General features: G+C 46.9%; 1 protein-coding gene across 2 annotated transcripts; it reads left to right on the forward strand.

Annotated features, from left to right (window-relative positions):
• The first annotated feature begins 2,581 nt into the window (after nt 1–2,581).
• AANAT (aralkylamine N-acetyltransferase) lies at nt 2,582–21,016 on the forward strand. Of its 2 annotated transcripts, XM_074970959.1 has the most exons (5): nt 2,582–2,680; nt 8,819–8,902; nt 14,863–15,140; nt 17,930–18,084; nt 19,401–21,016. In XM_074970959.1, exons 3-5 carry the CDS (start codon nt 14,984–14,986, stop codon nt 19,704–19,706), a joined length of 618 nt encoding a protein of 205 aa, XP_074827060.1. In that variant the 5' UTR covers nt 2,582–2,680; nt 8,819–8,902; nt 14,863–14,983; the 3' UTR covers nt 19,707–21,016. The 2 variants fall into 2 exon arrangements, with proteins under 2 accessions (XP_074827060.1, XP_074827059.1); XM_074970958.1 differs by lacking the exon at nt 2,582–2,680 and having other exon boundaries at nt 8,767–8,902.
• Nucleotides 21,017–22,579: the final 1,563 nt, after the last annotated feature.

The following is a 22,579-nucleotide window of genomic DNA, read 5'->3' on the forward strand; positions in this document are numbered from 1 at the left end:
ACAAGGGCTGGTGTTTGTGAGCAGGGCGGGTGTTGGGAGCTCTGTTTTGGGGAGTGGGTGTGAGAAGCAGCTACAGATTTTATTTTTTTCTGCGAGTGTATGTTAAATTTGCTCTTAGAGCCACCCTTCCCACCCCCAGCCCAGCTCTTGGGGTTCTCCCAGAAAGCCATGTTCTGTACATTAGCCCCAGCTGTAGCTGACCTCTCCACCACGCAGCCTCCTAGTGGCGTATGGCCTGGGAGGTTGCTCAGATCCTGCAGAAACAAGGCAAAGCCCACCAATGTAATTATTATCTATTATTTGTATTACATTGGAATTTAGAGGCTACAGCTGCGATCCAGGCCCCAATGTACTAGGTGCTGTACAAATCCATAGTGAGAGACAGCCCCTCCCGCCAGAGCTTACTATCTAATTAGACAAGGTAGATAAAAGGTGAGAGGTAAAGAGAGATTAGATAGCGGTAGCAGAGCTGGGATGAGAACTAGGTCTCCTCACTCTTATCCACAATTCCACTGCCTAATGGGAGTCTTTCCATTGACTGTAAAGGAGATTAGATCAGGCTCTTAACGTGGCTCAGTGGACTGGGTTCAGGGTACCTAAAAGTTTGCCGACAGCTCTGGGATGAAGACTGTGGTTGCTTCTCTGGCACAATGGCACTCCCTACACCTAGTTTCAACTCGTCTGTGCAGGAGACAGAGCATTCTCATCAGCCGGCCGAAGTCTGTGGAATTAACTCCCCTCAGGGACTGAGGGCCATCCCAAACCTCACCATCTTCTGCTCCAAGTGCCAGGCCAGTTTCTTTGACCTTGACTTCTCTAACATAAAACATATAGTAAGTCAATAAATTCCAAACGAAAACTCTCCACTGTACACACTTCTCTCCCTGAAGAGAGGTTGAGAAAAAATATGTGGGAGATGTTAGTAACATTGCTTAATGCTGTACATACTACAGTAAGACCCTGCATAGCATAGAATAGAATAGAAAAGAATAGAATAGAATAGCTCTGTGTGAGTCCAGGGCCCTCTGGAGCTTTCATGTGCCATTAATAGGTGGTCAGAAGCTCCCCAGTCAATAGGGAAGCATTATGTTGTTTCATGGCTCTTAGAAGTCTTATTATTGTGTGTAAATGAGTTCAATATTTGGATTCAATGTCTGAGCTCATTGGGATCGCTACTAAGTAGGTCCTATAAAGGATTTTAATGGCCTAACTGTGGAAGGTGCACAGGTTTCCACTTGCCAATGTGGCTTTAGAATATTTGGGCAGGCCTGCAAAACAGGCACTTCCACCCTCTGGGCCAGCATGGCCCCTGGGGACATGGGCTGCAGGCTGTAAGGTAAGCCTTCTGAGGCAGGGACTGGCTTTGTCTTTTAAGTGCTCCAATAACAGATAATAACAAATAGATAATAACAGTCACAATAATAACCCCTACTTTTGGTCTGCTCTAGTTTATGCCTGGGGACAAAACGATCCCCAGCTGTCTCAAAATCAGGGCGCTGCAAAGGTGGAAAGCCACCTCCCCTCAGGTCCTGTGCCATGTACAGTTCTGCTGGCCCCAAACTCGAGCCTAATTTCTGTCCCCTAACGTGAAGGAATGTAGCATTTTAACATTTCCCAAGCCTCTCACTTTGAGCTGACAGTGCCCCATCTAGATCAATCCATTGTGATAGGGGTGGGAAAGGGATTGGAGTGGAGTGTATTGCTGGCTTGTATATACAGTGCGGTCATCTACTGAGCATGACCTCTTGCCATCCCTTAATGGGCACATAGATGGAACAATTATGGGACAATCCTGCTCCCTTTGAAATTAGCAGAGGCTTTGCCTTTGATGTCAAAGGAAGCAGGATGAGGCCCTTTAACAAGTGAAAAATGCTCGCTTGCTCCCCTAGTTAGGGGTTTGCACTCCAGCTTGTGCTTACATTAGTCTTGCCATTGCAGCGAAGGTTTTCATGTTGCGACGTTTTATCCACCCCAGTGACGCTTCCCAGCTTCCCTTTACTGCACAGACTGAGGGTTGCATTACACAAAAAATAATGAATGGACATAAATCTTGTGTCTGTTTGGATTCTGCCCTTATGCTGAGTGATTACATTCTGGAGAGCAGATTTCAGACTTCAGCTTGCAAATAGCCATTTGAGTCAAGTAGTCAAATTATGCAACTAACCCGAGTAGCAAGATGTGCATTTTAAAGGGACCAAATCAGGACAATTTACTTATGTACATAGCAGTTGAGGGCTATGCAGATTTCTGCACTGTATTTTTAAGTGTGCCTCTGAGGTGCTCTTATTTGGAATTGAACTTCTCATGGCAGTAAAGAGCAGCTCCCCTTTGCTTTGTGATTCTATAGTCCAATGTTTGAGCTGCTTCAAAGATGCCATGCAGCTGAATGGCCTCCTTGGTCCTAGAACAGTGCAAGAAGGATGTTCCACTAATAGGTCAGGCATTAGGACTCCTGGGCTCAATTCCTATCTCGGCCAATGATTTACTAGAGAATCTTGGGTAAGTCAGACCAATGTGGTAAAAAAATGGCCACTGATTTTAGGCGTGTTACTTTTGTAGGTGTCCACATTAAGACATTTCCTTCAGGCCCAATTTTCAGAACAGCTGAGGACCTGCAGCGCCCATGTACCTCAGCTGGAGCTGTGATCACTCAGCATTTCTGAAAACGAAGCATGTAAAGGTAGGCATTAAAACATGGAGACACCTTGAAATCAGTAGCCATTTTAGAAAATGTGGCCAGAACCTCGTTGTGGCTCAACACGCCCATGTCTATTAAAATACTTACCTAATGCAATGGGGGTGGTATCAAGGTGTGGTTGACTAATGTTTGTAAAGTGCTGTTGGATCCTTGAATATAAGCTATCACCATCCTTGGCCTCTGCACGAAGGTAACGTAAAATCAAGACAGGCTTCATATTTCTGGAGCCTGGATACTACGCTGACGAGTGCATTAGAAATGCAGATAGTTACACAGAGTTAAGTAAATGCGAGGTTTATTTACCCTTAGGAAGAGTGGATCAGATTCCTGTTGGTGTAAATTGGCATATTGCTGGTGTAAACTGACTTCAGTGGATCTGCTCCAGTTTGCACCAGTAGAGAATCTGACCCAGACTTAGTACAGTATTACTGTGTGTGTTGGTTCCGCAGGTCAAATTAATGGCTGTGTACAAAGCCCAGGCCTCCCTCTATAAGGCTGTTCATGGGAACCAGTCTCTCTCTCTCTCCCTCTCTCTCTGTGTTACAGCAAGGTATGCATTTCACAGAAGAAGTTTACAATGGACTCTGAAGGCAGGGTAGCCTTATATGAAGAGCATAATTAGTAGGCAATGAAAAGCCAATTTATGTTTGCAATGATTTTGTTCCTTATTTCTCTTGCTGAGCAACTTATATTGATATCATCCGTACCATAAGAAACACTCTTGTGCCATCTTGTGACCATTCAGTGTAAACTGGCAGCTCATTGTAACTATTTACAATGGCCACCTATAGCAATACAGGAAAATGTGGTAGGATAAATAGTGATCAGAGATAACAGGTCACATTATCTGCCTGCCTGGATGTTCCACTGCCTTCATTTTAAGAAAATGTCAGAGGACAGGGATCCACACTTACAGTAAGGATGACAGGCATTTAACTTCAAATTGCCACCTCTGAGAGAGCATCGCAGCCAGGACCCGTTCACTGTATTTGACACATTTTAAAGGATGGATGGTCACAGGTGTAGTTTAGGGTCTGATTTTGCTCCTATTGAAGTAAGTGGTTCAACTTTCATTGACTTCATAGAAGTAGAGACAGGCCCACATACAAACGTGAAGCTCTTTGGTACAAGGACTTTGGTGTGGTCCATGCCTGTAAAGCACTATGCATGGCCATGGCCCAAATTGTCTTCCCAGCGCCAGCCTGAGTAGCTGGGCTCACCATGGTGACATTCTGGACATGACAAGGGTCCCGTGCCAGGTTGCAGAATGGGGACAGAGTTGCTCGGCAGCCCTACTCCATCCTAATGGCTGGAGAAGTCTCCGTAGGAGGAGGATGAACTGGAGACTCTACTGCTACATAGAGCCCAGGCTCCATCCCCAAGGACCACTGCACCAGGAACCTACATGGACCTGTACTCTGTGGCATGCTCATGCTGCACTGCCTGGTGGTGTTTTCTGTCCAACTCCTGCTGCAAAGCTGATGTGAAAGTGGAAGAGAGGGGAGGATTTTGGCCTATATAAGCAAATTATAAACATCTCCACGCCTCCTGCACTGATGGGCTCACAGTCATCACAACTCACAAGCACTGGCTTAGCAGGCGCTTATGACTCTGGTTCAGATCTGTAGCTGAGGACAGAACTACTATGAGGTGAGCAGAACTGCACACTATGTTATGTATGAAAACCATTAGTACCAAGGTTGGCAGGCTCAGCAGAATGCTCCAAGACGGAGTGGACAATGGAACAGATTTCTCCTCTTACTGTTAGAGCGACCCTAGGGGGTCAGGGTTGAAGGCCCGGAGAGCCTTGGTTGAGGGATGTAGGGTTAGGCTGCGTTTACTTCACTGCTCATGCTTTGCTTGTTTCAAAGACTCAGACTGACACCCCCGCAGCCAGATACCTCCTACCAGCCTGAGTCACTGACTACATTCACTGTAAAATTAGCCTCCTACAGTTTGTATGGCAACTTCCACCTTCTCTGTATATCTATATCTCTCTCTTCTTACTATACGTTCCATTCTATGCATCCGATGAAGTGAGCTGTAGCTCACGAAAGCTTATGCTCTAATAAATTTGTTAGTCTCTAAGGTGCCACAAGTACTCCTGTTCTTTTTGTGGATACAGACTAACACAGCTGCTACTCTGAAACCGGTAAAAGCCAAGTCTCCCGAGTTGGGTATTACTTCATGCATGGCCAGGGATAGATTTAAACACACACTTTTGTGTGCACGCGCGTGCACGCCTGATGAAAAGTTTATAAAACAAACCCCTGGAAATAGGGTCACTGTGGATATTCACTTGTTTTAATCCTGCTGGTGAATTTAGCTTCCCCAGTAGGTGGTGCTCTGTACCAGTTCATCTGCCTCCTTATAGCATCCAGCTCACTCAGAGTAGTAAGTGCATTGACACTGGGCCCAGGCACTGTCTGCAGGTGACCTGCTGTGCTTGTATAAGATGCAGGATGACCCAGTAATAATTAGAGCCAAGTCCGTGTCCCAAAGTTCCAACTTAGAACCAAACTGTCCTGAAGTTCTGGGGGCTCAGATTCAGAGTTTTGGTTTATGGCCCAGCTCTGCTAGAAACGCTTCTCTACTTTCTCTCCAGGGGCTCCTCTACAGCCTTGATTGGACCTTGAGTTCACTATGACCTAGTTCAACTACTCTGGCCTGGGAGAGAAAAGCTAATGAGGCTAATCGGTCAGTGTCTAGGGAGAAGAGAATAGAGGCTTTCAGTCCAGTTCACTGGGGCCCTGCAAAGAAGGATACCTGGACTGGATATTGGTTTGTGGTGAAGCTGCTTCCCTTGCTTAGTTTAGGCAGAAATGGACAAAACTGTCCCCTGATTTTTGGACCCTTGTCCCTGAATCATGACCATCATTGGATCAGTTAATGATGACAGGATAGGCTTCTCTCTAGTTCATCGATACCACCCTTTCACTGGCCCTAGGTCAGGACAGAGCTCAGTCTCTGCCTATGCAGAGAGCAACGGACTACCACTCAGACCTAGGAGTCTCCTGCACAATGGTGCAAAGCCCAGTCACTGAGTTGCCCTTGCCCCACTAGGGTTGGCTTCCTTAGGAATTCACCCTGGAGCATTAGATGGTGAATCAGGCCACTGAAAGAGAGGGAAGAGGTAGGGAGGGATTTCCAAGCCAAAAGAAATACTTAAAAACATCTTGAAAATTTAGTTGTAAGACCCAGAACTGAGCCCCCCCACCCCATCCCATAGGCTGAGCCAGAATAATGGAGACAGGGACCGACAACCCTATTTGGACTCTTCCCTAGGCTGATCTTCAGCTGTGCCCTGCACAATGATTTATGGGGTGTATACCTCCCCCTTTTTGCCTGCAGGAAAGCAACTTCTGGAAAGTGGAATCCAACTAAGCAAATTGGACTCTAAAGATACGGACCAATGAAATTCTGACTTTCCTGCAAATACTTTGTTTGACTGCTTCAATTGTGCTGCCAAGAAAAAAAGCTTACAGGCACAGGGCAGCCTCTTCAACTACTAAGCAGCAATCCTAGGAAATCTTTAAATGCATTGAATGCACGCCAAACATGGTGTGCTGCTGTGAATTTACTGCCGTAACAAGCAATCAAGTTTCAGAGTAGCAGCTGTGAAAAGGAGAACGTGTGGCACTTTAGAGACTAACAAATTTATTTGAGCATAAGCTTTCGTGAGCTACAGCTCACTTCATCGGATGCACCCGATGAAGTGAGCTGTAGCTCACAAAAGCTTACGCTCAAATAAATTTGTTAGTCTCTAAGGTGCCACAAGCAATCAAGTGATACAGCCCCATGCTGTGTTTTGGAGAAATGGTCATTAAAAGTCTGGAGGAGAGTTAGAAAAACAATCAGAGCAAATTCTCCACTGGCATAAACTGGCACATCATTGACAGCAATGCTACTGCATCAGTTTACACCAGCAGAGAATTTAGCCCACAGCTTTATTAGGTGCTAAATTCAATACACAAGCAGGAAAGCTGAATAGTTGCTTCATTCCAACTAAACTCTCTATATCTGCGCAGGTTATAAAGTAATAACACGCTGGCCAATGAAATGCAAGGTAGAAATATTACATCATCAGAACCCCTCTCGCTGGCAGATCTGCCCTGTTACGGCAAGCTACTGTTACACTGCACATCTTAAAAGCTGCTTAAATCCTCATGGGTGTCATAATCATAATGCATTACAACAGAAAAGGGAAGAAAGTTGCATAGATCATTATGGCAGATGAGACCCCTTGGAGACTGGAGGCTGAATTTATAGGTCAGTTAATTCCAAAGTGATGAAAATGAAAGTGACGTAATTCTCTTTCTCCCCCGCAACCCCAAATTATAAACAAAACTGCCAGCTGGCTAAGTGGCTAGACCAATGGACAAAGGATGGTTGCAGACAGATGCAAAAAATGACAGCTCTGGGCCCTTTGAAGATTCTGTGGAGCTGCTAAATATGTAAATCTCTGTACATTTCCAGTGCTCCAATTCTAATACAGTTTTTGACCCCTCCACAGCTGCTAGACAGCGACAGGGAGAAAGGGACTGGTTCAAAATACTCTGGTAAAATACAAACTGTCTCCATACCATGGAAAGCAGGATAGCTTTAACCACATTCCAACATGGCCTGTTCTGTTTGGTTGTAATGGGGGTAGGTTGGTTATTTTTAGTGCTATTTGCTGAAAGTTTTGTTTTCTAGTGGTTGGGTTGTATTTCTGTTTGGATTCTATCAAAAATACTAAAAGGAGAAAAACTGTTTATGCTGGGGGTCACTTTGATTGAGACTTGGAAGTTAAACACATCCTGACCTCCTCCAGCTTTTCTTTAGGCACATATGGAGCCAGGTTCTGCTCTCTGTTACTCCTGTTTTACATTAGTGTTACACTATTGACTTTAATGGAGTCACTTCACTTTTACATCAATAATTCCAATCAGGATCTGGCCCATAAGTTGTTGCTGATCTCCTTGCTGGTACCTTCCTTTATACTACCTTGTGTCTGGAATATTTTCTATATCTTGTATTGCTTCTAGGAGGGCAAAATCCTGATGGCTTTACCCATGCAATAAATCTCACCGCAGCCTTGCTCCTTAAATTGTAAGCTCCTTAGGGCAGAAACCTTAAGTCTGATTCCACAAATTTTACATCATTGTAACTCTATTGACATCATTCGAGTTACTCCAGGTTGACACCAGTGTTGAGAGCCACATCTGGCCGTTTGTGTCTGTGTTTTGTAAAGCATCTTGCAGACTAATAAGTAGTTTTAGTCTGAAAACAACCCTCCTGCCCCTAAGTGCTAGTAAATTCCTGATGCTTCTCTTTTCACAATCCAAGCCTGATAACATGTTCACGGTTCTACTTTCCTGATCTCTCTCATGCTGGTTTTACGCCAGCATGACTGCCATGGCTTCAATAGTGTTATCTTTTCACGTAAGTGAGTAATCTCAGACTCCCTGTGTTTCATTTTGTAAGTCACACTAGTCTATTTCTTGTTTTGCTGGGGATTGATAAGCTTTTCCACTTCTATTTGCCTACAGCCAAAACACAGTGATGGACTGATGGCTAAAAGCTCTGCAGAGAACACTACTTTTCTTAAACACACTGGGTTAAATGCAGCCCCAGTTGGTGATGCAAGTGGGTGCAGCTGCACAAAAAGCAATAAAGTTACATCCGCTTTCACCATGGCTGAATTGAGCTCACTTCAGGGTGCAAAGCCTGTTTAAATAAATGTAAAGTGACTTTAAATGAATCTAGATCAGACCCTAATTGTATTACATATTGATGTATTATTTCATATATTCTAGCTATGGATCTAGTCATTGGCTCTATCTACCTGGATACCTGAGACATGCAAGCAGCACTGAGTATCTAGCAATCAGCTAAAATGCTTTATCCCCCTGCAGACAATCACACCAGGAAAGAAAAGCCTCAGAGGATGCTTTTGCTGGCATGTCAACTTAAAGCCTCTCACCTTTCTCTGTGACTCATCAGGGTTTATAAACTACTTACAATTTCATCACGTGTTCTATAAATAACAAATATATAAGCAAAAGCTTCGTAAGTCACAGCAGAATAAAAGCAGTAGGCAAGTCAAAATTCACTGCTGTCTGTTTCCTCCTCTGGCAGGAAGACTGCAAGACCAGACCACGCCATCCAGAGGAACAACTTTTGGAGTGCTTACAAGAAATCTTATTCCACACACGCATACAGGTAATTGTCTGCATTTCTACTGTAATATGTGTGGTACTGATTTTCTAGAGTGGAAAGCAGCCTTTAAAGAGGCCATTTTACTCTCCATATCATTGCACTTGGTGCATTGCCTTCTAGAGCATGGAGCTTTGCTAAATTAAAATTTGCTTGCATAGGCATTGATTAGAATGTGGATCCCACCATATTCCTCCTCCCCGCGCCCTCTTCCCCCCTTACCCCCCCCCCCACATACTTTTAAAATCGGAGAGAGTGATGAGTCTCTGCAGTGAAAACCCCACATTTTAGATCTGGGAATAGACAGGGCTTTACTGCAAGAAGAATTTTCAGATCTAAAATTGTGGTTTGTGATGCAAACAAACCCTCAAGGTTTCTAAAAGGTCCGAGCATTCAAATCCCAATCCAAATAGATGTACACAATAAAGAAAACCTTGGTTTGAGTTGCCTGTCAATGTGTATTATGAGCATACTGGTCTATTTACACATGAGCACATGCATCTCCATGAACTATATGAACATTGAAATTCCTTCAGCACATGAATGTAAGGGAGAGATATAACATTTACATGTTCGTTCTTGGGCAAGTCATTTCACTGCTGCGTGCCTCAGTTTCCCCAAGGTTGAAATGGGATAATGATAGAACTGGGTGGAAAATGGTGTCCCCATCCCATGAAAATTTGAGATTGACAAATTTTCCCAGCCTGAATTTTAAGAAAGAAATCAAACTCGTGAAAATGTTAGCAAACTGGAAGTCCTTAAAAAAAATGGAAATGTTCACTTTTTAAATTAAAAATGGTCAAAACATTTTGAAATTATCAAAAGCCATTTACACTAATTAACTTGACATTTTTTGTTTTGAAATGTATTTCAAACCAGAGAATGAAAAGGAAAACAAAAAAAGGGCAGCCTTTCCTCAGTATCACTGACTTTTGCCCTAAATGGTCCCCGATAGTGATCTTGGGTGGGCTTTCCAAAGCTGCCTGGCAGATTTAGATGCCGAATTCCCATTAATTTCTATTGAAAATTGAGTGTCCAAATCCCTTAGGTGGTTTTGAAAAATCCTACCCCTTGTGTATAAAGGTCTCCAGCTCAGACATCCTAACATTAGTGATACTGTCTTTATATGGCATAATGTCTTTATATGGTACAGTAGAACCTCAGAGTTATGTACACCAGAGTTACCAACTGACTGGTCAGCCACACACCTTGTTTGGAACCGGAAGTACACAATCAGGCAGCCACAGAGACCAAAATAACCCCCTAAAAACCACAAACACAGTACTGTGTTAAACAAACTACTAAAAAATAAAGGGAAAGTTAAAAAAAGATTTGACAAAGTAAGAAAACTGCTTCTGTTCTTGTTCCATTTAAATTAAGATGGTTAAAAATCAACATTTTTCTCCGCATAGTAAAGTTTCAAAGCTGTATTAAGTCAATGTTCAGTTGTAAACTTTTGAAAGAACAACCTGAACTTTTTTTCGGCGTTACGAACATTTCAGAGTTACGAACAACATTCATTCCCTAAGGGTTCGTAACTCTGAGGTTCTACTGTATTGGGCAAAGAACAGCTGGAAAGATTTCTGATGGAGTGGTTCCTTGCATGAGCAAACCAATAATTGACAAATTAATTTAGCATGACACAGATATTGAGAGAGATTATCAGGGAGTGAATTCCCACATCCATAGTCCCTATGACTGCTGCAAAATTGGCCCAATACAATATTAATGATTTGTTGGGCCATATTTTGAAACCCTTACTCACGTTAAATAGTTCCCTGTTCTTCAAAAAATCCCATTGATGTCAACGGGACTGCTCACGGAATAAGGTGTTACTCACTGTGAGTAAGGGGATGAGAATCTAGCCTTATATATTTACTTAAATATTTTTCTAGGGCTTGATCTGGGGTTGCGCTGAGAACCTGCTACAGGAGCTCAGCACCTCACAGGATGAAGCCATTGGTGTGTATATTTCAGTCTAAAGGAACTCTTATTGCATCCTCTGGGGTATATCTGAGTGGACCATTAATCACCATAAATGGTTAATCCAATCAGCAGTACGATTGACTCCATAAGATTCAATAGTAAATCTTACAACTACTATTAAAACCATAGACATTACTACTCTCCTAGTAGTTTGGCCATTGCTATATTTCACCCTTAGTCTATGATCCATCCATCAAAGGAACATGAAATATCCATTTGTAAAATTATCTTTGGAGTGAATTAAATTAGCACAAAGAGGCTCACAGTCCTTATTACACTCAGATCTTAATGAATAGAAATAACTCCTAAAGACATGCACAACAGAGGCATTAAATAACTAGCTGCAGTTATTCACAGAAAATAACTCTCACCGATATAGCTAATCAGGACAATAATAAATAAAATGCGAATCAGGTGAATATTGGAATAAAATGAGTTTTTAAAGAATTTTTAAAATAAAACCTAATGGCACCTGGCTTAAACGAGCACAGTTAAAAGATATGAGGTGCTTGGAGAAGAGACATTGCCTGAGTCCAGGGTTAAATTGTTCTATTAGAAAAAGGACAGTGGCACATGAACATTTTTGCAGTTCTCTTACATTAAATTCAGAGGGTGGAATTCTGGCCCCATTGAAGTCAATGGGAGTTTTGCCATTGATTTCTGTAGAGCCTGGATTTCACCCTTTGTCCACAGCAGTCAGAGTGGTAGGGGTATCACTGCAGGCTTCCACCCAGCAATCTCCTGTCATGTCTAAAAAGACCTCTGGGATCTAAGAGTTAATGTCCTAATCTCTTTCCTCCAGTTCCCCTTTCGCTCTGCAAAGCACGCTCACTGCACACGCACGAATGTCACGTCGTCAGAGTTTGCTTCCAGAGCTCAGACGCTGGCACATTTGTGGAGGGATTGCATAAAACCACCACAGACCCCTCAGGCCCCGCATAGCAAATATAGCAATTCACCATAACTAGAGAAAATAGCAGCGCTGGGCTAATACCGTGCAGTCCTAGTTCTGATGCACTGTGGCTGCTGGCAGCGCTTTTGTTTGTTTTGTTATTTCTGCAAATCCTATTAGCTTGTTGCCAGCTTATAACTGAAAGGGGAGGCCAGCACCTGTTGAATAATAATAGTTCGTGTCCTGGTCTCATATTTATCACTGGGGTTGTAGCAATCCATTATAATATTCAGCTGGCAAATGATTCAGAATGCATAAAAGTGCATTACACAGGGTCAGCTCTCGGGAAATGTTACCTATGATCTCTGCCTGCGGGAGAAGTGATTTATCAGATATTTGCGCAAACTTTCTGCACACTTGTGTCTAGTGTACCATCTGACAAATAAGTTTACTGATTTGGTTTGATCTCTCTCCCCCCCCCCCCCCCGGCCCCAAGTTTGGGGCTATTCCAAGCTAGGGATTTGGTTGGGCCATATAGAGTAGACCCTGCCTGATAAGTCAGGCAGAATTGGCTGTGTTTAGTCACTTGGGAGCTAGAGATAATCACAAGGTCTGAGTTCAGCAGCCTCAACAAATAATTCCCTTTGTATCCACCACAGTCAAGCCTGTCTCCTCTAGGAGAGACACTACAAGCCCATAAAAAGGGTTGGGGGCCAGTGGCAAAGTTCAGATCTGTCTCTGCAGCCAGCTCCCAACTTCCTCAGAGTTTGGAGGGACTGAGTTTAGGGCCTTATCTCCGGAAGGAAACAGAAATCACTTAAACATATTTTCAAAATCTCCCCTCTCTGAGTGGAGCAGCACACTGATGGCAGTTTCTGGGGTGCTATGGCCAGGGGTGCTGTGCTTTTCTAATATCCCACCAGCTGGGCACTCACTGCTCTGCTATTCCTTGCATAGCTCACTCACACACGTAGCATTTGCTCTCACTGAAGCTGCCTTGTAAAGCCATCCTAGGAATTTACCAGTCCAGGCCCGATATCTAGGATATCTAGATGGCCTCCCCTACCTCCACATATACCTTCCAGTGAGATGTATTTCCTGCTGCACTCCTCTCTTTCCACCCCTTGGCATCTAAATTAGACTCTCAGCCAGGGAAACAAAGATGAGGAGTAAAGATGTGTCTAAGGTTCACCTCAACCAGCTACATCAAAATACTACAACTTGTCCTCCCTACATTAGGGTGTTGCAACATCTTAGCTAGTGTGTGTTAGCTCTCTGGTTGTAAACCACTGTTTTTTCCGAGCATAGAGACAGCCAGAGAAAGCATAGCAGAGTCTACGATGGTGTAATTTATCTGCTGAAGGGGCTAGAAATAGATGTACATCACAACAGCTTAGGCTTATCCCTGAATTTGGCCCAGATTGTCTACTGTGTATACACTAGAGAACCTCAGCAATCTCTAGAGAAAGAAATCTGTGTAGATAAACAGATTTGTAAAGCTCAGCAACCTCTGAGGAGCTTGGAGAGAGAGAGAGTCCAGGAAGCCACAGGAACCATTGGCTGGAGATTTTTCTTTTGTTGTTAACCTGCAGTGCATCCCAGTGGCAGGCCCTGTAGCCGCCGCTGCATCATTACAGCCAGTGCTAAACAGCATCTGCAGATAAATTCCAGCATTTCTCCCAGAGTCTGAGCAACAGCTGATGCTTCCTATCAGCCATTTCTCTCTGGCAACTGAGAGCCACAGACCTAATGCCAGCACCCTAACTGCCCTCACTAATGGAGTCACTTGTGGACTCCGCGTCCTCCTGACGAATCTACCCAGGGAGCCTGTGAACACAGACACTGGACAGGCCAGATGCTGGACACATTGCACAGTCACCTCTAGGCTGGGGGAATCAGAAGACAGCCTGTACCAGTGCATAATGTTCCCTTCCCAGTGTATTCTCTGCCCATGCCTTTATACTCACTCCATCTGCCGCTTATTTGTACCATAGGAAATGCATTTCCTCCACCTTAACTAACCCAGAGTGGAGCACACAGGCAGCTGGGGGCAGTCTGGAAGCAGGTGGGCAAACCTGCCCCACAAAAGGGCACTCAGCAGCCCTGCCCAGGAGAGGGCAGAGATCAGAATGCATGTGCCCGAGAGGAAAGAAGGCAATGCCAGCCCTACACTTCCAGAAGAGGCAGTTGCTTGGGGGTGGCTCTTATCCAGGCATGGACACTCCAGCTAGGCAATTTTTCTGCCAGTAGCTGCTGAGGCTGAGAAAGCTGCTTGCAGGAGCTCTGTCCTGCTAAGGGGCTTTTCTGATGGGCTGAAGGAGGTTCCTTCTTTCAGCGACACCCTCTTCAAACCCTCAAGTTCTCTCCCAAAGTGCCTCCACAGTTCATTCGGTCTGCAGGCCACTCCCCCACGCCTTGACCCCAACTTCCTCCTCTTCTCAAAAGGGGAAAAAGCACTGGGCTCTGAGCCTCCCCCCGCCCAGCTCGTTAATTACACGATTACCATAAGAGCTTCCCAGAAAGCAGAAGATTGGCTTGACAGCATTAAGGGCCCGATCCTGCAAGCTGCTCAGGGTCTCCTGCGAGGTGTTGAACTCCAACGCAAACCAGAGTGAGTTGCGGGTGCTCAACACCCAGCAGGAGAGACTCAGCGCCAGACAGGATCAGGCCCTAAAAGCGCTTTGTTGAGTCACCAGATCCAGCTTTTTGGTGACCTTAGAGCCACCTTCCCTCCCCTCGCCCCCCCCCCCACTCATGTCAGCACATTAACACCGCCCGTCTCACCACTTAACCCTGCTGGCTGGGCCCCAGGCTCTAAAAGCCATTTCTCGTCCCTCCGCTCTGTCATTAGTGCTCAGAGCCTCAGCCGCCAGGTGGCTGGCTTTTGTTCCTCCGCTTCAGCTGCCTGGCAGGTGGGGTTGGTTTGTGTGACCTGTCCCATGCCAGAGCCACATTGGGGTGGCAATTACCTCTGAGAACCTGAGCGCGTTTGCACTGAGAGGCTGGGTGGTTGTGCAGGCTCCTGCAGGGCACGGCATGCATATATAGCAAGGGAGAGAGGTTGCCTAATCCAGTATGTGCTTGGCAGGTATTTTTGGCCGGTTGGCTGATCCTGCTGGAGAAGATTTACTGAAATAGCGACTCGCTGACGACACCGGTGGCCAAACGGAGGAGAAGTTTACGGAGGACGCCAGCAATAAAGGAGGAGGATGTCCGTGATCAGCGCCTTGCCTTTCCTGAAGCCCATTCACCTGAGGCCTCCGCGGAGCTCGCCCGGACGCAAACGCCGCCACACACTTCCCGCCAGCGAGTTCCGGTGCCTCACTCCCGAGGATGCAATCAGCGTGTTTGAGATTGAGAGAGAAGGTAAGAGCCCTCCTTCCCCACTAGCCATCTGCCTCAGTCCTGCTCGATCAAAGAAACCACAGTACTGCCCCAGCCCTTAATTCAGAAATGTACCCGGCGCTGGCGTGCAAGTGGAAATGTCCCTCTTTTTGCAGGGGACCAGGGCTGAGCACCCCAGGCAGGAACAGCTGAGAGTCGTTATGGCATCTGTCTTGGAAGCTGGGGCCCAAAGTGCTTTACAGAGCTAACCAAGTAGCAATGGAGAGACAAATGGAAAGAGAATGAGTGACCCATTTACCTCTCACCCAGCGTCTTCAGGGTCAGATCTGTTACAAGCCCCAGTCAATCTGTTTTGTGAGGGTATTTGAAAACTCACCTTCCCCCGATAAAGCCAGCCAGCACTCCCCACTCTTCCTACAAGGATAGGGAGAATCAGAGGTGGAGGCAGCTTTAAGTGTGCTGGAAGCCTGGTGTTATAGGGTGGAACCCATTTAAGGGCCTGTTCCTGGTCCCATTGGAGTCAATAGCAAAATGCCTAGACTCCACAGAGCCATGCTGAAGTCACATTTATTCACATACCAGCACTACTCTCCAGAGAGGCTCCCTGCAGCCAGGAATGCAGCATACACCTTGGGGTAAATTAGAAAGCACTTGGCCCTCTTATCCTGCCCTAGGAAGGGCTTTTCACCATAGCAGGGTCAGTAGGGCCAGATTCCACTGGGAACAAATAACCCTTTTCCTCCAGGTGGGGTGTTCCCTCCTTGCTGTGTGCTTCAGACACTGAACACTGAAGCCAGCTGGGATTCAAACAGATTAGTCAGAATCATTTTTTCAGTCTTCAAACCCGAGAGTTACAGATCAAGTGCTCATTGGAGCCAAGAGCATTTGTAGCTAGCCTAGTTCTTCTCATGAGATTTCTCTGGGTCTGCAAGACCTGCAAACCATGAGCCGCATCACCACTCGGGTCTGGGCTGAGTCTGGCCCTTTGTTCCCTCTTGTGATAAATTTTGAAGGAAATGCCAGCAAACCTGCTAGAGAAAGGGGAGTAATTTCCGTGCAACAGTCAGCAATGGCCAATGGCAAGAGACATCCTAGCATAAGCCTGTAATGTTCCACCAATAGAACTTGCCATCTGCTGTAAAAAAGGGAGGGATTTCCACTAGTGACAACAAGATCAGATTCTCCATCATGTCATTTACACCTGCGCAAAGGGAGAGCAAAGTGGATATAAATACTTCCATTCTGATCTCTTGTGCACAGGTGTAAATGACTGCACGAGATACAGGGCAATGGAAAATCAGGCTGGAAATCAAAGCTGGGAGGAGCCCAGAGCAGAGGGAGACAACTACCACAGTTCTTACCAGAAGGCAATATACACTTCCCATGTTCTCAAACCCTAAACACAAAGGCTCAGATCCAGATACTGAAGTGCCTAAACTTAAGACTTAGGCACCTAAATCCCAGTTTTGGCTCCACTGTGAGGCACAAAATTCCCTAAATTCACTCAGGGCCTATGTTTTCAGAGCAAAAGTTCCCTAGGCACCTGTGTCTTTGCCTCTAAGCATGTGCACTGCTGCCTTCCTCCAGGCATGTCCCACCTAAGCCCTAGAGCAATTAATGAACCAGGGGAAGACAGGCATTCGGCGCCCAATCCGGCAGGCATGCTCAGAGGTTGCCTCCCAGATCTGGTCCCATTCAAAATCCAGCTGGAGGAGATGATGGTGCTGCCCACTGTATAACTGGACTGCAGAATCATTCTCTCAGTCTTGGGCCAGAGAGAGAGAGAATGATTCTGTAGCGCAGTGGTTAGAGCGCTCCGAGAGGTGGGAGATCTTCAGCTGTTTGGTATGGGGCAAGGCAGGTGCCCTGTTGCTGTTCAGGGATCGCCAGCAGAGATAGGCACCTACCTCGGGGCTGCAGAGCACCTGTGTCTGAGAGGAGAGGGGCTTAGCGCACACTCCTCTCATCAGAATCACCCGTTGACTACCTTAGGCAGCTCCGCTCGGAGCATGCTGGCTTTGTGAATCCCAGCCTAGGGAGCCTGTCTCTCCCTGTTCATTATCTCGGGAATCTCGGTGCCTAACTCGACTGTGTGGATTGCTGGGTGTGCCTGTGATTTTTCGAGGCGCCTAAAAGTTAGGTGCTGGGAGGTTCAGTGTTGCAACGTCTAAGTCCCTTTGTAGATCCCACCCAAACTACTTTTACTGCTAACCAACTTTCCCTTTTATTGATCATTTCCCAAGCTGGAGAGAGAATCATAAAATTTCAAGACCAGTGTTTTCCAAATCAGTTAGCAGGAACTTTGAAACTATATAAATATCTGTGACTGGTTTTAAATGGAGCGCTAAATGCTGTAAGAATGACCCAGAAAACCCACAGGGAGAGCACAGCGAACAAGTGAGCCTTAAAGTAGTGGCCAGGATCAGAGATGTCCTGATCAGAGAACAGAGCAGGCACAGGTTCCTAGAACAGCTCTCCTGCTCGGGAGAGCCGAGGGCTTTGCTTCCTCATGTGCGAACTGCCCAACTCCTAAAAGGCAGTAACTTACAGAACATGTATGGGTGAGAAGGGGAATCCCAGTCCTTTCTGGCTTCTCCTCCTGGAAGGAGAAATTGACTTGAGCCACAAAGTTCAGATCTGGATTCAAACTTCCCCAGAGTCTGCGAGTACCTGGTTCAAACCCCTCATGTTTGTTAAGCTCCAATTCCCAGCCCATCATCAATTAGCCTGAGGTTCTCCCAGCCTAGGGTGCAGTGTAGCTCCGAGAGGCTGTTCCCTCTTGACATTGCCTTGTTTTTATTCTTCTCTAGCATTTATTTCTGTTTCGGGCGACTGCCCCCTTCACCTGGATGAGATCCGCCACTTTCTGAACCTGTGCCCTGAGCTGTCACTTGGCTGGTTTGAAGAAGGCCGGCTGGTGGCTTTCATTATAGGGTCCCTTTGGGACCAGGAAAAACTCAGCCAGGTAAGAACCAGCTCCTGTTACTGCATCTTGTCTCCGTTTCCTTTCCATGCTCGGGACGGAGAGAACGACGACGGAGCTTTGAGACAAGAGGGTGGAGTCCAACGTGCATAGGCATCACTGTAGTTATTGGAGATTACTCCAAGGGAGCATGTGACCCGGGTGCTGAGCTGAGCCCCCAAGTGCAGGGAAGGAGAGTGGGGGCTGCTCCAGGCACCTAATTAGTTCAGTTTGTAAGATACCCATTTTATATTTATTTCAAAGGGGCAGGGGAGGCTCCATTCTTTAGTCCCCTCCAGCTTTGCAGCCACGGTTCAGCCCTATCTGCCAAAAGGGCTTTTCCATTTCAGAGACATCCACAACTCTTGGGGCAACAGGGCTTTGGTTAAGTGCCACCTTACGGACTAGAAACGGAGAGGTAAAAAATTCCCCATCGGCACCTGTCATTCACATTCACAGTGTGGCTTCTATTGAAAGCCCAAAACTCAACACACTGTTACTTCCATCAAATGATTAACTGCAATACAAACAGGGCTGTTCTCCTAGGGACAAATATACTTCCTGCTGATTCAGCCTCTCTCTTCTGCAAAGCACTTTACAAACTAATCCATTTCTACAAGCAACCTAGAGCGAGTTCACTCCTGGAGAGAGATCTCTTGCAGTATTAATTGCTACAGGATAAAAATAAGTAAAAACTGACTTATTGCTTTGGTATTAACACGTGTTTAATATTAAAAAAAAACTTTGCAATGATAAGTAATTAAAACTGAAAAGGGCCCTGTAAGCCTTTGCAGGGGAAGGAGCGCCCTGTAATCAGTTAGAGCAGGAAACTAGGAGGCTGGACTCCTGGGGTGTGTGCCTGGCTCCGTCACTGCCTCTCTGGCACCCTGGGCAAGTCAGGTAGGACCTGATTTTCAGGAAGGGCTCAGCATCCACAGCTCCAATTACAGTCATTTGGAGACTAGGGAAGTGGGGACTAGGAGCTCAACACCTCCCCAATCAGGTCTTAACTGTTCTGTGCCTCAGTTTCCCCCTCTGAAATGGGGATGACTTCACCTATTCAGGGTGCAGGGGTATCATGAGCCTTTGGGTACTGTCTGCAAAGCACTTTGTACTTGGACAACACCTCCAATAGATCAGGTGGGAGCCGCAGCTGGTGTGCATCTGCCTACTCCCCTGCTCATTCACACCAGCCGAGGATCTGGCCCATTGCATCGGCAGCCTGGTCAAACGAATGCTCTGGATACAGAATTAGAGGGCCCTGCGGCCGGGAGCGAACCGCCAGCTGACATGCTTTCTTGTCTCCCCTCCCCCGGCAGGAGGCGCTGACTCTGCACAGGCCCGGTGGCACCACCGTGCACATCCACGCGCTGGCCGTGCACCGCACCTTCCGCCAGCAGGGCAAGGGCTCCATCCTGATGTGGCGCTACCTGCAGTACCTCCGCGGCCTGCCCTGCGTGCGGCGGGCCGTGCTCATGTGCGAGGACTTCCTCGTCCCCTTCTACCGGAAGTGCGGCTTCAAGGTGCAGGGCCCCTGCGCGGTCACCGTGGGCTCGCTGGCGTTCGTCGAGATGCAGTACCCCGTCTGCGGCCACGCCTTCATGCGCAGAAACAGCGGCTGCTGAGATGGTGCCTTCCCCCAGCCTCCACGCTTCTCAGGCGCTGTTCGGGCGGGCCCCCGCGTACAGGGAGACGGCTTACGAACAGCAGCCACACTCGCTGCAGACTTTTGTGCCTGCCTGGTATTCCAGCTGGCTGCCTTTTAACTAGTAGCTCCAGGCCCAGCCCACTTGCCTCTCAACTGGTCCTAGTGCTGACCCCGCCATCGAGCTTACAGACCCAGAGCGAAAGGCAGCAGAACCACAGTAAGCTCCCCTGCCTCTTCTCCAGGCCAGAGCTCAACGGGCAGGCTCCGTAAGGCTACGGCGGTTGAGTTTGACCTCCCCAGGACAGGGGTACGTCAGTTCTGGCTAGCCCGAGGCCTCCCCTTTAGCTCCTGGCTTAAGAGCAGCAGTGGGGGTAATAAAGCTCTGAGAGCATGTTATGCAGTTAGAGAGGGGGGAAAAACATTGCCTGAGAAGCAGCACCGCATGGATCAGTTCATCGATTCCCTGGTTTTGTTCTTTGTCAAATGCTCCAAGGCCAATAAGATGAGGCAGACACCTCTGGTGGTCTCTGGTGGGAAGAGCCGTCTGCGCCTTCTCACGCTAGTTGTTCGCTGCCATGTTCTGCTGTGACGCATTCAGTGGAATCCGTGCTTGAGTGTTCTGTACATATGTGAGAGACATTCAGCTACGCTAGGCTCCAGCAAGTCTCCCCCTTCCTCCCTCGCCCTCCTGCTGGTATAGGTTGACAACCAACGGAAGTGTGAGAAATCCCATAATAATGTAGGCTCAGTGATGGCTACCCCTGCTCCAACAGACTAGGGCACCAACTTCCAATCCAATATAGGAGATACTGTCCCCAAACCACAGCACGCTCAAGGCCTAAGGGAGAGCAAAATATAACATGGGACTGAATGCTCTCTAAGGGGCCCAGCAAGGAGGCTACACCACTGGATATACATTTCCATCCACTCACAAATGGTCATTAAGGGGTAGCTTTTTCAGCAGATCCTTTAAGATATTTGTGGTCCTTATCTAGTGAAATCCAAAGCACGGCTATAATGGCTCCAGAGAATCACAGATGAAAAGTCATTCCTATCAGATTGATCTGATACTCACATAAAAAGTTTTCCAAAATCCAAAAAAGTGGCACCACCATTTAGTTTATTCCTTAAGAACTAGAGGGTATATCAGCCCACTCTCCCTCACTCACCGCATGGACCAGTGAGTGCTGCGTATAGACCTGAGCTCCTAGCTCATGCCATCCTAGTTCATTGGAAATCTGAAAGCCCCTGGGAACACCCTGTGCTGTTTGTCAGTTCTTTTGTTCATCAGCAAATAAAGGATTTATTTGTTGTGTTTTCTAATTGGGTTCTGATGGGCGTGTTTTTTCCTGGAACACAATTCAACAGCCTGTAACAGTGGTAGACAAAGGGAAGGGCGCAGAATTTGGTTTGCACACTTGAGAAGTTACATCAAAAAGCCAGTGGGCCACAAAGCATCTTTCCCTGGCTGTTTTAGCTAAGTCTAAAAGCTATGGGAAGGCTGGAAGTATCCAGCCTGATGCACAAAGGAACATTTGATGCAAAGATTGAGTGCGAAAGGGACAGAGGTAACCCCCCCCCCCCAGCCCCAATCTGAAAGATGATTGCTGCAGGGATACTGCAGGATGACAGTCCTTCACTCTCGAGTCTGCTGCCTTCCCTTCTGTCTGGGCCTCTGAAGTAGCCTGGGAGGTGGTCACTGACAAGAGAATCGTGCCGCCTTTCCTTTCCATTGATCTTCAGAAGCCCTATCTGCTTTCCAAAGATATCCAGCCTGTCTCACCTTCCTAGCCTCCCCTTGCAAGAAAAGCAAGGTCAGTTTCGCCTGCCTGGAGCTTGATTTCATTCAGAACAAATTTTTAAACCAATCCTTTCCCAATAAGCATCTTAGGAAGTTACAGCAGAAGGGAAGGGAGAGTGGTTTTGTGCAGGATGGAGGAAATGCAGTCCTATCTTTCGGGAACGTCTCTCGTAAGGAAGGACAGATCAGAGCGCTCTAATAGGACCTGGCTGCTGTCAGCACACCACAAATACAGCAGGCTGTACATGGGACTCCCAGCATACCTGGCTCTCCCACACCAGGGCCAGGCCTGTCTGCTGTATTCTCACCATTGGGGCAGTTTGAGTTTAAAGCAGGAAGGACACGATTTCCATCCACCCCACTCCTGCTCCATGGCTGCAGCCCCTCCCACTGGACCCTGCTCACTGTCTGGAGTTAACCCACCCTCTGTCCTTCGCAGGGGAACTGCGCCCAGTTCTATGCGAGAAAATGTCACCATTATCATACTGTCGGGTAGGGGTGTTGCTTTTGTGAACCTTCTAGACCAGCCAAAGCCCTACCGTGGATGGAGGAGTCCTTTTGCCAGGATATGTTGTCTGGAGACCTGGCGTAAGCTATACTGGCAAAAGCATTTGTTGCCAGTAAAAGCAGTGAGGACACTGGGAGAATTGGTCGGTATAGCTACATGGGCAAAACTTTCTTAGCGTCGACTAGGCCTGCGTAAAGGGGCAGCTCTGCTCCTGCTGCTCAGTCTGTTACCGCATGCGGGCACATGTTTAAAATCCCATAAGAGGGCCTTTGGCCAAGAAGCAAACACAGAGCCTGCATGTGAACTTGCCCCAGCATGGAATGCAGACAGGACATAGGCCTGGCTCTGAGCAGTACAAAAACTGGCCACCTGCTTGGTCCCAATACTACAGGGGACAGCTTCCACTGTAGGAGAGGACTGTTCCAGTGAAGGCTGCTGCAGAAGCACGAGGGACTGCTATTGTAGTGGCAGTCAAAGCAGGCAGCATTTAAAGCCTTCATGTGAGAAAGGGGAGATAGCAGCAGCAGGGAAAAGGCAGTTG

Source organism: Natator depressus, chromosome 14 (assembly GCF_965152275.1).
Source record: "Natator depressus isolate rNatDep1 chromosome 14, rNatDep2.hap1, whole genome shotgun sequence".
NCBI classification, from domain to species: domain Eukaryota; kingdom Metazoa; phylum Chordata; order Testudines; family Cheloniidae; genus Natator; species Natator depressus.

What these genes read in the sequence shown, in the direction of transcription:
- AANAT (XM_074970959.1), top strand. Translation starts at nt 14,984, where the DNA reads ATGTCCGTGATCAGCGCCTTGCCTTTCCTGAAGCCCATTCACCTGAGG. An exon ending in GTTTGAGATTGAGAGAGAAG is followed by an intron (nt 15,141 to 17,929) that starts GTAAGAGCCCTC and finishes ATTCTTCTCTAG; the next exon opens with CATTTATTTCTGTTTCGGGC. An exon ending in ACCAGGAAAAACTCAGCCAG is followed by an intron (nt 18,085 to 19,400) that starts GTAAGAACCAGC and finishes CTCCCCCGGCAG; the next exon opens with GAGGCGCTGACTCTGCACAG.